This window comes from Eriocheir sinensis, chromosome 22, assembly GCF_024679095.1.
Source record: "Eriocheir sinensis breed Jianghai 21 chromosome 22, ASM2467909v1, whole genome shotgun sequence".
NCBI lineage: Eukaryota > Metazoa > Arthropoda > Malacostraca > Decapoda > Varunidae > Eriocheir > Eriocheir sinensis.
The window spans coordinates 16,226,310-16,239,957 of NC_066530.1; the positions used below are offsets into that span (position 1 = coordinate 16,226,310).

At 44.6% G+C, this 13,648-nt stretch overlaps 1 protein-coding gene across 2 annotated transcripts in view; it reads left to right on the forward strand.

The window, feature by feature from the left end:
• Positions 1–12,771, forward strand: part of LOC127002165 (chondroadherin-like) — a 122,541-nt gene extending 109,770 nt beyond the window's left edge. For both annotated transcript variants that reach the window (XM_050867827.1, XM_050867826.1), the window contains exons 3-4: positions 8,753–8,863; positions 11,120–12,771. In XM_050867827.1, coding sequence (XP_050723784.1) covers positions 8,753–8,863; positions 11,120–11,288 — 280 coding nt within the window. In that variant the 3' untranslated portion in view covers positions 11,289–12,771. The remainder of the gene's footprint in view (positions 1–8,752; positions 8,864–11,119) is intronic.
• The last annotated feature ends 877 nt before the right edge of the window (positions 12,772–13,648 follow it).

Sequence of the window (13,648 nt, forward strand, 5' to 3'; positions counted from 1 at the left end):
CTCGCTTCCACTTTTCTTTCTCTTCAAACTGTTATCTTGCTTTCACATTTTTATCGTTTCATGGGTCTAAATATCCTCTCGCTTCCTCCTTTCTTTCTCTTCAAACTGTTATCTTCCTTTCACCTTTTTATCGTTTCATGGGTCTAAATATCCTCTCGGTTCCATCTTTCTTTCTCTTCAAACTGTCATCTTCATTTCACTTTTCATCGTTTCATGGGTCTAAATATCCTCTCGCTTCCTCCTTTCTTTCTCCTCAAACTGTTTTCTTCATTTCACCTTTTTATCGTTTCATGGGTCTAAATATCCTCTCGCTTCCTCCTTTCTTTCTCCTCAAACTGTTTTCTTCATTTCACCTTTTTATCGTTTCATGGGTCTAAATATCCTCTCGCTTCCTCCTTTCTTTCTCCTCAAACTGTTTTCTTCATTTCACCTTTTTATCGTTTCATGGGTCTAAATATCCTCTCGCTTCCTCCTTTCTTTCTCCTCAAACTGTTTTCTTCATTTCACATTTTTATCGTTTCATGGGTCTAAATATCCTCTCGCTTCCACCCCCCTTCCTGTGACTTAAGCGCGAAATAAGGTTGGTTATTCTCTTCGGCTTCTTCCTCTGCCTCCTATGTGTCTTCATTCTTTCATCTCTGTAATTGGAACACTCAGAAGCAGCTTTGATTTTCTTCCTCCTCAAACTGTTATCTTCCTTTCACTTTTCTATCGTTTCATGGGTCTAAATATCCTCTCGCTTCCATCTTTCTTTCTCTTCAAACTGTCATCTTCCTTTCACCTTTCTATCGTTTCATGGGTCTAAATTTCCTCTCGCTTCCACCCTCCCCTCGCTTCCGTGCCTCACACACAACTTGATCAGGAAGAGTAATGGCCATCCAGCGGGACTTATTTCAGTGATTGCGCGCTAAAAAATACGTCCCCGTCACCAGGATAAGCCTCCCACACGCCCTGCCCTGAGTTATGACCCGAAACTGCACGTGTATCCCGGCACCGGCACTAGCAGACTTATATTCGCTGTTTACATTAATGCGTTGGACTCTGTGTATAATTATCTCCACTGTATAAAGCGATGTGTTATGTTTTTTCTTTTCAAATTAAAATGAAGAAAACTAGCTCCCAGGGATATATAATTTGACTTGTCTCGACCAATATATTACGGACGTTGTTTATATTAATGCGTTGGACTCTGTGTATAATTATCTCCACTGTATAAAGCGATGTGATATGTTTTTTTCTTCTCAAATTAAAATGAAGAAAACTGGCTCCCAGGGATATATAATTTGACTTGCATCGACCACTATATTACGGACGTTGTTTATATTAATGCATTGGACTCTGTGTATAATTATCTCCACTGTATAAAGCGATGTGATATGTTTTTTCTTTTCAAATTAAAATGAAGAAAACTGGCTCCCAGGGATATATAATTTGACTTGTCTCGACCAGTATATTACGGACGTTGTTTATATTAATGCATTGGACTCTGTGTATAATTATCTTCACTATATAAAACGATATTTTTTTCTTATCAAATTAGAATGAAGAAAACTAGCTCCCAGGGATATATAATTTGACTTGCATCGACCACTATATTACGGACGTTGTTTATATTAATGCATTCGACTCAGTGTATAATTATCTTCACTATATAAAGCGATGTGATATTTTTTTCTTCTCAAATTAGAATGAAGAAAACTAGCTCCCAGGGACGTGTAATTTGGCTTGTCTTGCAACTAATATTACGGACCTTGTTTATATTAATGCATTCGACTCAGTGTATAATTATCTTCACTATATAAAGCGAAGTGATATTTTTTTCTTCTCAAATTAGAATGAAGAAAACCAGCTCCCAGAGAGATATGACTTGACTTGTTTTCCGACCACTGTTACGTACGTTGTTTACATCAGTGCATTTGTCTCAGTTTGTATTTTCACTATTAAACGATGTATTATTTTTCTACTTCTATTGGAATGAAGAAAAGCAGCTCCCGGAAAGAGATAGGTCGGTGTGCCTCCCTCGTGCCCCTCTCTTCTGGCCTCTCTGTTATGTTTTATACGAGTGGTACTTAATGGGCTTTTTAGTTTTTTGGTTTTGTTTCTAAATCTATTTCCTTCACTGTCTGAAAAAAAAAGATCGCCGAATTAGTCCGCTTAACGTATGCACTCTTGACCTCTCTTTCGGCCACCTCTTTTGATTCTTTTTAGGAGCAGCGAGTAGCGGGCTTTTTATTTTATTATTGTTTCCTATTTTTGTGCCCTTGAGCTGTCTCCTTAGTTGTAAAAAAAAAAAAAAACGTACTTCGAGAGACCATGGAAGCCTCTCACAAGACTACTGAAGGTATCCGACACGCTTCAATGACGGCATAACTCTTGGTCAGTGCAAAGCGTTGGGGAGGAGGAGGAGGGCAGCGTTACCAAATTATCGTACTCATCGCATTGCATTTTCGTACTTTCGGACCGATAACTATGGCAAAAAGGAAGAAAAGGCATCAATAAATAAGAGCTTTAACGGTAACTTTAATTTTCTATCGTTATTTGTGCAGGTACGAGAGTTTGATGCTTAAAAATGATAAATACAATGTGGTGGATACGATAATCTGGCAACGCTGGAGGAGGGGCAAGCGAGCGCCACCTGTTGACGAGCTCGGCGGTAGTGGGCGTTAGGCAAGGCGGAACGGTGAGGAAGAGGCGCCGAGGGAGGGATTCATCATCATTACAGCGGCTACTTTGTTTCCTGATGGTGCTGGGGCGCGGTAATGACCCATAGGAGTGTGTGGAGGGAGGGAGGGAAGGGAGTGGGGAGTGGAATGGGAGAGAAAGGCGGGAAAGTGGGTGTGTGGGGCTGGTGGAGAGGGGTGCTTATGTGTGTGTGTGTGTGTGTGTGTGTGTGTGTGTGTGTGTGTGTGTGTGTGTGTTCTTACCTGTCTGTTCTTACCTGGTTGTATTTTTTTTTTACCTGAAGGAGTCTAGTTCATGTATGTCTTGTGTACTTTTCTTTTTTTCTTTTTTTTCTTCCCATTCCTCCCTTCCTTCCTTTCCTTCCTCCCTTCCTTCATTCTCTTCTTCCTCATCCTTCCCTTCCTTACCTTCCTCCCTTCCTTTCCTCCCTTCCTTTCTTTCCTTCCTCCCTTTCTTCCTTCTCTTCTTTCTCATCCTTCCCTTCCTTACCTTCCTCCCTTCCTACCTTTCCTCCCTTCCTTTCTTTCCTTCATTCTCTTGTTTCTCATCCTTCCCTTCCTTACCTTCCTCCCTTCCTTCCTTTCCTCCCTTCCTTTCTTTCCTTCCTCCCTTCCTTCATTCTCTTCTTTCTCATCCTTCCCTTCCTTACCTTCCTCCCTTCCTTCCTTTCCTTCCTCCCTTCCTTCATTCTCTTCTTTCTCATCCTTCCCTTCCTTACCTTCCTCCCTTCCTTCCTTTCCTTCCTCCCTTCCTTCATTCTCTTCTTTCTCATCCTTCCCTTCCTTACCTTCCTCCCTTCCTTCCTTTCCTCCCTTCCTTTCTTTCCTTCATTCTCTTGTTTCTCATCCTTCCCTTCCTTACCTTCCTCCCTTCCTTCCTTTCCTCCCTTCCTTTCTTTCCTTCCTCCCTTCCTTCATTCTCTTCTTTCTCATCCTTCCCTTCCTTACCTTCCTCCCTTCCTTCCTCTCTCCCTTCCTTTCTTTCCTTCCTTCCTCCCTTCCTTCTTTTCCTTCTCATCCCTCATATGGTTCGTGTGTGTGTGTGTGTGTGTGTGTGTGTGTGTGTGTGTGTGTGTGTGTTTATCGTCATTCATCAAACAAATCCACACGATCCATCACACACCAACAATCATTTATCTTTTTCTCTTCCTCGCCTCACACACAAGCGTCTTCTGCACACTCAACTCACCTCACTCACACCCACCCACAAAAAAAAGAACACCAACTCAACGACTCTTATTGCACTTCGCTAAATCAATACCAATCGGTGTCCTTAGAAGTTTGTCACATTATCACCCGAACACAACAGGAGCAGTAAGTAGCGTTTTTTTTTTCTTCATTATTGTTATTTTTTTTACGCCCTTGCATTGTCTCCTCTGCTGTAAAAAAAATTAATACATCCTCATCAACAACAACTTCCAAAAAAAAAGAAGGGCTAGAACAAGAACATTCCCCGTACTACATCAACACCTCCCTCTCATTCATACATAACTAAGCCTCCATTGATGATTCCCTTCTCTGTTATGGTCCATCCTTCAGTCCTTGAGTTCATCGCCACACGGTAACACGTATTCAACAGGGACGGGGAATGAGGGAGTCTATTTCCACGTCTCTCTTCGCCTCTGTGTCCAAAGCAAGGTTATCAAATTGTCGTACTTCAGGCCTTGAATTGTCGTACTTCAGGCCTTGGTTATCAAATTGTCGTACATCAGGCCTTGAGTTTAGTTCCGCGCCACACGGTAACACGTATTCAACAGGGACGGGGAATGAGGGAGTCTATATCCACGTCTGTCTTCGCCTCTGTGTCCAAAGCAAGGTTACCAAAGTCTCGTACTCAGCATATTGTTTTTTCCGGTTTCAGACCAATAAACTATCGTACCCACACCGATAACGTTATGCCTTTGTAGTTATTGTTAAGATCGGTAATTCTTGATGTTCTTTGGCAACTGTTATGGGTCAGCCAGTCGGTATTATAAGATACTTTGGCTTCTCACATCAGCTATTTTTAAAGGTCAAAGAGGGGGTCAGTCGGGTTCTAATGAGTGTTTCTTCAGGTTCATGGCACAGAGTAAAGGTCAAACTACCACCAGGGTCATAAAACTACTGCTGAAAATGCCCACAACTCCTACGAAAGCCTTGTCAAATATGTGTATTTTGACAACGAAATGTCTTGTAATACCTCCCTGGTTCGTATTATATGATATTTCCTCGTCCAACAACACATATTTGACAAGGCTTTCGTAGGAGTTGTGAGCATTTCCAGGAGTGGTTTTATGACCCTGGTGGTAGTGTGACCCTTCTTCTGTACCGTGAACCTGAAGAAACAATCATAAGAACCTGACTGACCCCCCAAGAGCACATATTTGACAAGGCTTTCGTAAGAGTTGTTGTGGGCATTTCCAGGAGTAGTTTTTGACCCTGGTGGTAGTGTGACCCTTCTTCTGTACCGTGAACCTGAAGAAACACTTATTAGAACCTGACTGACCCCCCAAGAACGCATATTTGACAAGGCTTCCGTAGGAGTTGTGGGCATTTTCAGCAGTGGTTTTATGATCCTAGTGGTAGTGTGACCCTTCTTCTGTACCGTGAACCTGAAGAAACACTTATTAGAACCTGACTGACCCCCCAAGAACACATATTTGACAAGGCTTTCGTAGGAGTTGTGGGCATTTCCAGGAGTAGTTTTTGACCCTGGTGGTAGCGTGACCCTTCTTCTGTACCATGAACCTGAAGAAACAATCATAAGAATCTGACTGAGCCCCTCTTTGACCTCTAGAAATAAGTGATGTGGGAAGCAAATGTGTATTGTAATCACAGTTGCCAGATTATCGTACTCAGAGCCTCGTATTTACCGGTTTCTGAGCCATAGTGCCAAAAAAACACCAATAATTAACCATTTTAACGATAACTATATATGAAGGCAGTTATTGGGGTCGAGGAGGCAGTTTTGGGGTCGGAAATCGGCAAACATAGGAGGCTGAGTACGACAATCTGGCAACGTTGCTTGTAATACCGACAAAGGAACCGAGAGATACGATGATGTCTTGAGTACGATAGTCTGGTCACGCTGGTCCAAGGTCCTCCTGTCCATGGCGGTCTCTTGTTCCTCGCAGCATTCCATCACGAGTATTCCTATCGATCTTTACAACTTCGCCTCGCCCTCTCAGACTCGACCTCCTCCTTCGACTTCGCCTCCGACTTCTTCGACCTCGACCTCGACTTCGACTTCGACTTCTTCGATTTCGACTTCGACTTCGACTACGACTTCTTCGACTTCGACTCCGACTTCGACTACGACTTTTTCGACTTCGACTCCGACTTCGACTACGACTTTTTCGACTTCGACTCCGACTTCGACTCCGACTTCGACTACGACTTCTTCGACCTCGACTTCGACTCCGAGTTCGACTACGACTTCTTCGACCTCGACTTCGACTTCGACTACGACTTCTTCGACTTCGACTCCGACTTCGACTACGACTTCTTCGACCTCGACTCCGACTTCGACTACGACTTTTTCGACTTCGACTCCGACCTCTTCGACTTCGACTTCGACTAGGACTCCCCTTTCTCCTTCGATTCCTCTCATCATCTCTTCCTTTTTCGTTTACTTTAATGTTATTGTTTATGAAATCGACGCCATTCTTTTTTTTTTTCTTTCTTTCGTTCCTTTCTTTTTTTTTTTCTTTGATTGGTTATGTTTTTCTTCCTCTTTTCTTTCTTTCTTTCTTTTTTCTTTCTTCCTTTCTTCCTTCTTTTCTTTCATTCTTTCTTCCTTTCTTTCTTGATTTCTCTCTTCCTTTCCTATTTTTCTTTGTCTATTTTCCTTTCTTTCTTTCTTTCTTTCTCCCTTTCGTCTCCCAAACTTACAAATTCTCTCAAACTTTTTCTTCCTTTTTCTTTCGTCGTCTTAAGTTTCAGGTGCAAAAAAAAGAAAGAAAGAAAGAAAAGAAAAAGAAAGTAAAAGTATCACATTGTTACCTGTATTATTAAGAGTGACCTTCAGGTGTAATATTTAGATTCCTTCGTTGCTATTTTCTTTCTTTTTTTTTCTTTTGTTTTGTTGTGCTTAGTTATATCATCAAATCGTATACCAACGTGTTTTTGTTTTGTACTTGATCTTGTTGTTCTTCTCATCAAATCGTATACCATCTTTTTCTTTTGTTTTTGTTTTCTTTTTGTTTTTGGTCTTGTTTTTGTTATCGTTGTTCTTCTTGCTCTTATTCTTTTTCTCGTTCTTTTCCTCTTCATCTTTTTTTTTTGTTTTATATCCGATGTGTCTGTTTTTCTGTCTGTCTGTGTTTGTTTCTACCTCTGTCTGTGTCTGTCTGTCTGTATCCGTCTCTCTCTCTCTCTCTCTCTCTCTCTCTCTCTCTCTCTCTCTCTCTCTCTCTCTCTCTCTCTCTCTCTCTCTCCCTTACCCCTCCCTCCCTCCCTCCCTAAAAGGAAATATATGTACAGGACAATCAAATCATTACGTTCAGTAGATAAAAGTGTGAAATTGATAGTGTTCCGCTGACTAGGGGGAGGGAAGTGTGTGTGTGTGTGTGTGTGTGTGTGTGTGTGTGTGTGTATCATGAAGTAATAAAATATAGCTGTGAGTAAGGAGATGAAAACACACACACACACACACACACACACACACACACACACACACATATATATATATATATATATATATATATACACAGACATACACAGAAGCCCACATACACACACTTACTTACACATAGCAAACACAAGGAAAGGAACAGCTCATACACACTTACACAGCATCAAGGCAAGGCTGTTAAGTGCTGTGTGGCAGTGTTGGACGGACTAACAGACAGATAGACAGACAGACAGACAGATGAGGCTTGAGCGGTTCAGTCTAACACAACACTGCGCAACACACCCCACAGCCCAATACAGTCCACAGCCCACCACAATCTACAGCCCAATACAGCCCACAGCCCAATACAGTCCACAGCCCAATACAGTCCACAGCCCATCACTATCCACAGCCCAATACAGTCCACAGCCCACCACAATCCACAGCCCAAAGCCCAACACAGCCCACAGCAGTATTGAAGGTGCTTGGTTGCGAGAGGCTGTGAAATATTAATGATGACTGCGGCCCGAGCTTGTACAGTGAAAAAAAAGGAAAAGAAAAAAAAAACATGAAATAAACTGGAAGAGAAAAATCTGGTTGGTTGGTTGGTTGTTATTTATGAGTGTTTATTTTATACATCAGAGGAAAAGGGAAAGAGATCGGTTCCAACAATACCAGAAATAAAAATGAAAAAAAAATATGTACGGTAATAAACATAGAAAATGCTAGTTAGTTTTTATAAGTATTTAATTTATGCATCGGGAATGAGATTAGTTCCAACAATATTTAGTAAGCCAGACAGAACCCGCCCCTTACGAGCCTTCTATGAACCCTTTTTACTTGTCCCGTATTTAACAAACGGAATATAATCACTTTACAATTCCTTCCATTTATCCAGTTATTTTCCTTTCTCTTACTCCTACGATCCTTTGCCTTCCTCTACCACAACAGGAACACACTCTTTCTCTTCCTTCAGCTTCTTTCCTTTCCCTCACACTATCCTTTGTTTCCCTTCATCACTCTACAATCACAAACGGAACACTCTCCCTTACCTCCTTTCCCTTCCTTCAAGTCCTTTTTTCCATTCCCTTACACGATCATTTGCCTTTCTTTACCACAACGAGAACACACTCTTTCTCTTCCTTCAGTTTCTTTCCTTTCCCTTATACTATCCTTTGTTTCCCTTCATCACTCTACAATCACAAACAGAACACTCTCCCTTACCCCCTTCCCTTCCTTCAAGTCCTTTTTTCCGTTCCCTTACACGATCTTTTGTCCTGTACCACGCGAAAGACACCAGAGGGACAATCTCACTCAACAAACCCCTTTATCACTCTACAAACACATACGGAACACTCTGATTTGACACTCCCTTCCCTTCCTTCAATTCCTTTTTCCATTCCCGTTCACGGTCTTTAGTCCTGTACCACACGGACACCAGAGGGACAGTCTCACTCAACGACCTTTTCTCTCCTCTCAGACTCACGACGGGGGAGCTGGACTGCGTGGACCGCCTTCAGGTTGTTTTGGGCATCGTCGCCGTCTGCGTCTCCTTCGTGCTGCTCCTCATGCTCTCCCTCATCCTCTGCAGGTGGGTGAAAGGTGGATGAAGGTGGATGATTGGTTGATCTTTGGGTGGATGAAGGTGGATGATTGGATGCTTTTTAGATGGCTGAAGGAGGATGAGTGGTTGTTCTTTGGGTGGATGAAGGTGGATGATTGGATGCTTTCTAGATGGGTGAAGGAGGATGAGTGGTTGTTCTTTGGGTGGATGAAGGTGGATGATTGGTTACTCTTTGGGTGGATGAAGGTGAATGACTAGTTTCTCTTTAGATGGATGAAGGTGGATGATTAAATGTTCTTTGGGTGAATGAAAGTGGATGATTGGATGCTTTTTGGGTGGATGAAGGTGGATGATTGGTTGCTCTTTAGATGGATGAAGGCGGATGAGTGGTTGCTCTTTAGGTGGATGAAGGTGGATGACTGGTTGCTCTTTGAGTGGATGAAGGTGGATGACTGGTTGCTCTTTGAGTGGATGAAGGTGGATGACTGGTTGCTCTTTGGGTGGATGAAGGTGGATGACTGGTTGCTCTTTGGGTGGATGAAGGTGGATGACTGGTTGCTCTTTAGATGGATGCAGGTGGATGAGTGGTTGCTCTTCCGGTGGGTGAAGGTGGATGACTGGTTGCTCTTTGGGTGGATGAAGGTGGATGACTGGTTGCTCTTTGGGTGGATGAAGGTGGATGACTGGTTGCTCTTTAGGTGGATGAAGGTGGATGATTGGTTGCTCTTTAGATGGGTGAAGGTGGATGAGTGGTTGCTCTTTGGGTGGATGAAGGTGGATGATTGGTTGAACTTTAGGTGGATGAAGGTGGATGAGTGGTTGCTCTTTAGGTGATTGAAGGTGGATGATTAGATTCTCTTTAGGTGGATGAAGGTGGATGATTGGTTACTCTTTGGGTGGATGAAGGTGGATGACTGGTTACTCTTTAGGTGGATGACTGGTTTGCTTTTTGTGTGGATGAAGGAGGATGATTGGTTGCTTTTTAGATGGGTGAAAGAGGGTGACTGGTTGCTCTTTACGTGGGTGAAGGTGGATGAGTGGATGCTCTTTAAGTGGATGAAGGTGGATGACTGGTTGCTCTTTAGATGAATGAAGGTGGATGATTAGTTGGTCTTTAAGAACATAAGAACATAAGAACATGAGAACGCAGGAGTCTACAAGAGGCTGGTAGGCCTGTACGAGGCAGCTCCTTTGACCCTAAGCTCCCGTGTATCTAACCCCACCTAATATCGCTGTCCATGAATTTATCTAGTCTATTTTTGAATGTGACAATTGTATTGGCACTCACCACATGACTGCTAAGCCTATTCCACTCATCCACCACCCTGTTAGTAAACCAATTTTTGCCTATGTCCCTGTTGAGTCTGAATTTATCCAGTTTAAACCCATTACTTCGTGTCCTACCCGGTTCTCTTACCAACAAAACCTTATGAATGTCTCCCTTATTAAAGCCCTTCATCCATTTATAAACCTCGATCATGTCTCCACGCACCCTTCGCCTTTCTAGAGAATGCAAGTTTAACTGTTTGAGTCTTTCCTCGTATGCCAAATTTCTCAACCCCTGAATCATCTTAGTCATCCTCCTCTGCACCGATTCTAACATTTTGATATCCATTCTATAGTAGGGTGACCAGAACTGAACCGCATAGTCAAGATGAGGTCTAACTAATGCTAAATATAGTTTCAGGAAGACTTCGGGGCTTCTGTTGCTTACGCTCCTTGAAAATGGATGATTAGTTGGTCTTTAGGTGGATGAAAGTGGATGATTGGTTGCTCTTTAGGTGGATGAAGGAGGATGATTGGATGCTCTTTAGGTGGATGAAGGTGGATGAGTGGTTGCTCTTTAGGTGGATGAAGGAGGATTGGATGCTCTTTAGGTGGATGAAGGTGGATGAGTGGTTGCTCTTCAGGTGGATGAAGGAGGATGAGTGGTTGCTTTTTAGTTTCATGTTGTTCCCAGTTGTTTTGGTTCTATTCAGTTCGTTTTATTTGTCTTTTGTCTCTTTATTCATCTGTCTATCTCTAATATAATGTAATCTATCTAATCTAGTCTACCTGGTCTCTCTATCTATCTCTATTTATCTATCAGGACACCTCTCCTCCCGAAACTGACCTATCTTTCGGCCACTCCTCAAACTCTTTTTAGGAGCAGGAAGTAGCGGGCTTTTATTTCACATTTGTTTCCTTTTTTATGCCCTTCAACTGACCTCTCTGCTGTAAAAAAAAAAATGAAAAAAAAAAAAAATTCCCCCCTCCCCTCACCCCCTCCCCGTGTCTCGCCAGGTACCGTCGTCAGCGGCAGAGGGACAAGCTGATGGGTCGCGGGTGGCCTCCTGGTCCCCTCGCGCCCTGGCCCACGGATGACCACGCCGCCGCCACCAGGCACATCATGGCGGACGACTACGGCTACCACGCCTACTCGGTGCGCCACGTGCCCGTCACCAAGGTCTGAGGGACGCCCCGCCGCCCGGACACGCCTTGAGGCTCGTGGGGTGAGGGGCGCCTCGACCTCGGCCGCCTAGTTGGGGTCCGCAAAGGCTTGAGCGAGGATTGGAAACTTTGGCGCCTGACCGAAAGCTCTTAAGCCTCTGTGAGAAGTGCGATCACGGCCGGAAACTCTTGGTCGTAATGCCCGGGGTCAATGAAGAGGCATGAGTGTCTTCTTAGCGGACGCCGGGTGTTCTGAGGCCGGGCGAGGCGTTTGGTGGAGAGCGGTGGTTTGCTAGTACGAGGAAGGCTGCTGGGATTATTGGGTTCCCTCGACGTAGCGTGGATGTCTTCTAAGCGGACACCGGGAGTTCGCATGACTGTCTTTTTAGCGGACATCGGGAGTTCTGGAGCCGCGGTTGGTCGTTTGGTGTGGCGCGGAGGTCTGTTAACGGGTGGAGAGCTGCCGTGGCGGTTGGGTTACATCGATGGAGCGTGGATGTCCTCTTTAGCGGACACGAGGAGTTCTTTGTTTGGGTCTGGGCAGTCTGTTAACGGAAGGAGAGCTGCTGAGACTGTTGGTTCGACTTGCCGCTTGTTCTGTTCGTCACTTCGGCCTCTTCCACAATACTGAGACAGAGGAATCGTAGCCCCTATGTGACCTTCATGATGTTACCGTGACGTTGATCCCCCCTTGAGTGCATCGCGAGCCAGGCATTGTTAGGTTTATGCTCTTGACGGATCTGACGCACGCCGAGATGGAGCCGCACTTAAAGCCTCTTCCATACTCCCGAAATGGAAAACAAATGCAGCTGAAATAGTGAAGGAGAACCATTCATTGTCTTGTTACTCTTGCACGATCAGACAGCGAGATGTAACTTGCTGAGAGAGAAAGAGAGAAAAGGAAAGGCCTGTAAGAGGAATACGTTACTTACAATACCAACAACGTAAGTATAGTGAAGGAAAACCATTGATTGTCTTATTCCTCGTCTTGTCGGATAAGGCCACGAGACGCAACCTACCGAGAGAGAAAACGAGAGAGAAAAGGCATATATTAGGAGTGTGATAAGAGATAAAGTGAAGGAAAACTATACATTATCTTTTTCTTCGTCTTGTCGGAAAAAGCCACGAGACGCAATCTACCGAGAGAGAAAACGAGAGACAAAAGGCATATATTAGAAGTGTGATAAGAGAAAGAGCGACAGACAAACAAAAGATTATATAAAGGGCGTGACAGTTACAATACGGACGACTATTACCAGTTGCTCTCACGACAAGACGATCTGTAACCCCGCGCAGTGCCGTCGGGTTTTGAACTTTGCACATAAGTCTAGAGGTCTGCAGCTTGGTCCGTAAAATCAGTCCGAAGCGATCACCGAAGTTTGGACACCGTAATGAATGCCTCGGGATCCTCAGCAACGTCGGAAATCTCTCATTAAGTGACGCTCAATGGCATGTAAGTTGGTAATGCGTCGTGGAGGAGGAGGAGGAGGAGGAGGAGGAGGAGGAGGACACGCGAAGAGGCTCTCGACTTTTGATTTTGAAAGACGACTTGCTGGAGACAAAAAGAGGGGGTTGGCTTCTCTCTCTCTCTCTCTCTCTCTCTCTCTCTCTCTCTCTCTCTCTCTCTCTCTCTCTCTCTCTCTCTCTCTCTCACACATGCACACACACACACACACACACGCACACACGTAATTGTTGTTTCGTGTCTACTTAAGCAAATGTACGTTTTAGCATATTCACCTCTACACACACACACACACACACACACACACACACACACACACACATTCTCTCTCTCTCTCTCTCTCTCTCTCTCTCTCTCTCTCTCTCTCTCTCTCTCTCTCTCCACCATCAAGTAATGGACATCGGGCTGGGCCAAGCTCTACAAGCCGAAGTTTATCCAGGCTGGGCTTTGTCGGGGCCGGTCGGGGCCACTTTAATCGGCACAGGAGGGACACGAGGCTCTAGGGATGCAGCGGCGGCCTCCCCAACACTCCTTTACCCTGACTTTATTCCGGGGGGGTCAGTTTTTAAAGCGTCCTGGATTCCCTTGGTGGCGTAGATTCGAACCTTCGTACCCCGCTATGCCGCTACGCTTCCACGCACTCCGCCGGCAACACAAACTTAGCCTGAAAAGAGTTTATGGTGTTGTGGTCTTCAGATTGCCAAGGCTGATTCCAACTTGCTGGGAACGCTGCGGGCGGGAGGGAGCGCGAGGGGCGCGAGGAAGCGCGAGGGACGGGAGGGAGCGCGAGGGGCGGAAGGGTGAGTGAGTGAGTGGGTGGGAACTGGGAAGGGACGGCGACGGTGGGGTGACACGGTGAGGCAGGGAAGCGTGTGTGTACGTGCTGGGGGATGTACTACGCAAGCGTGGACCGAGGA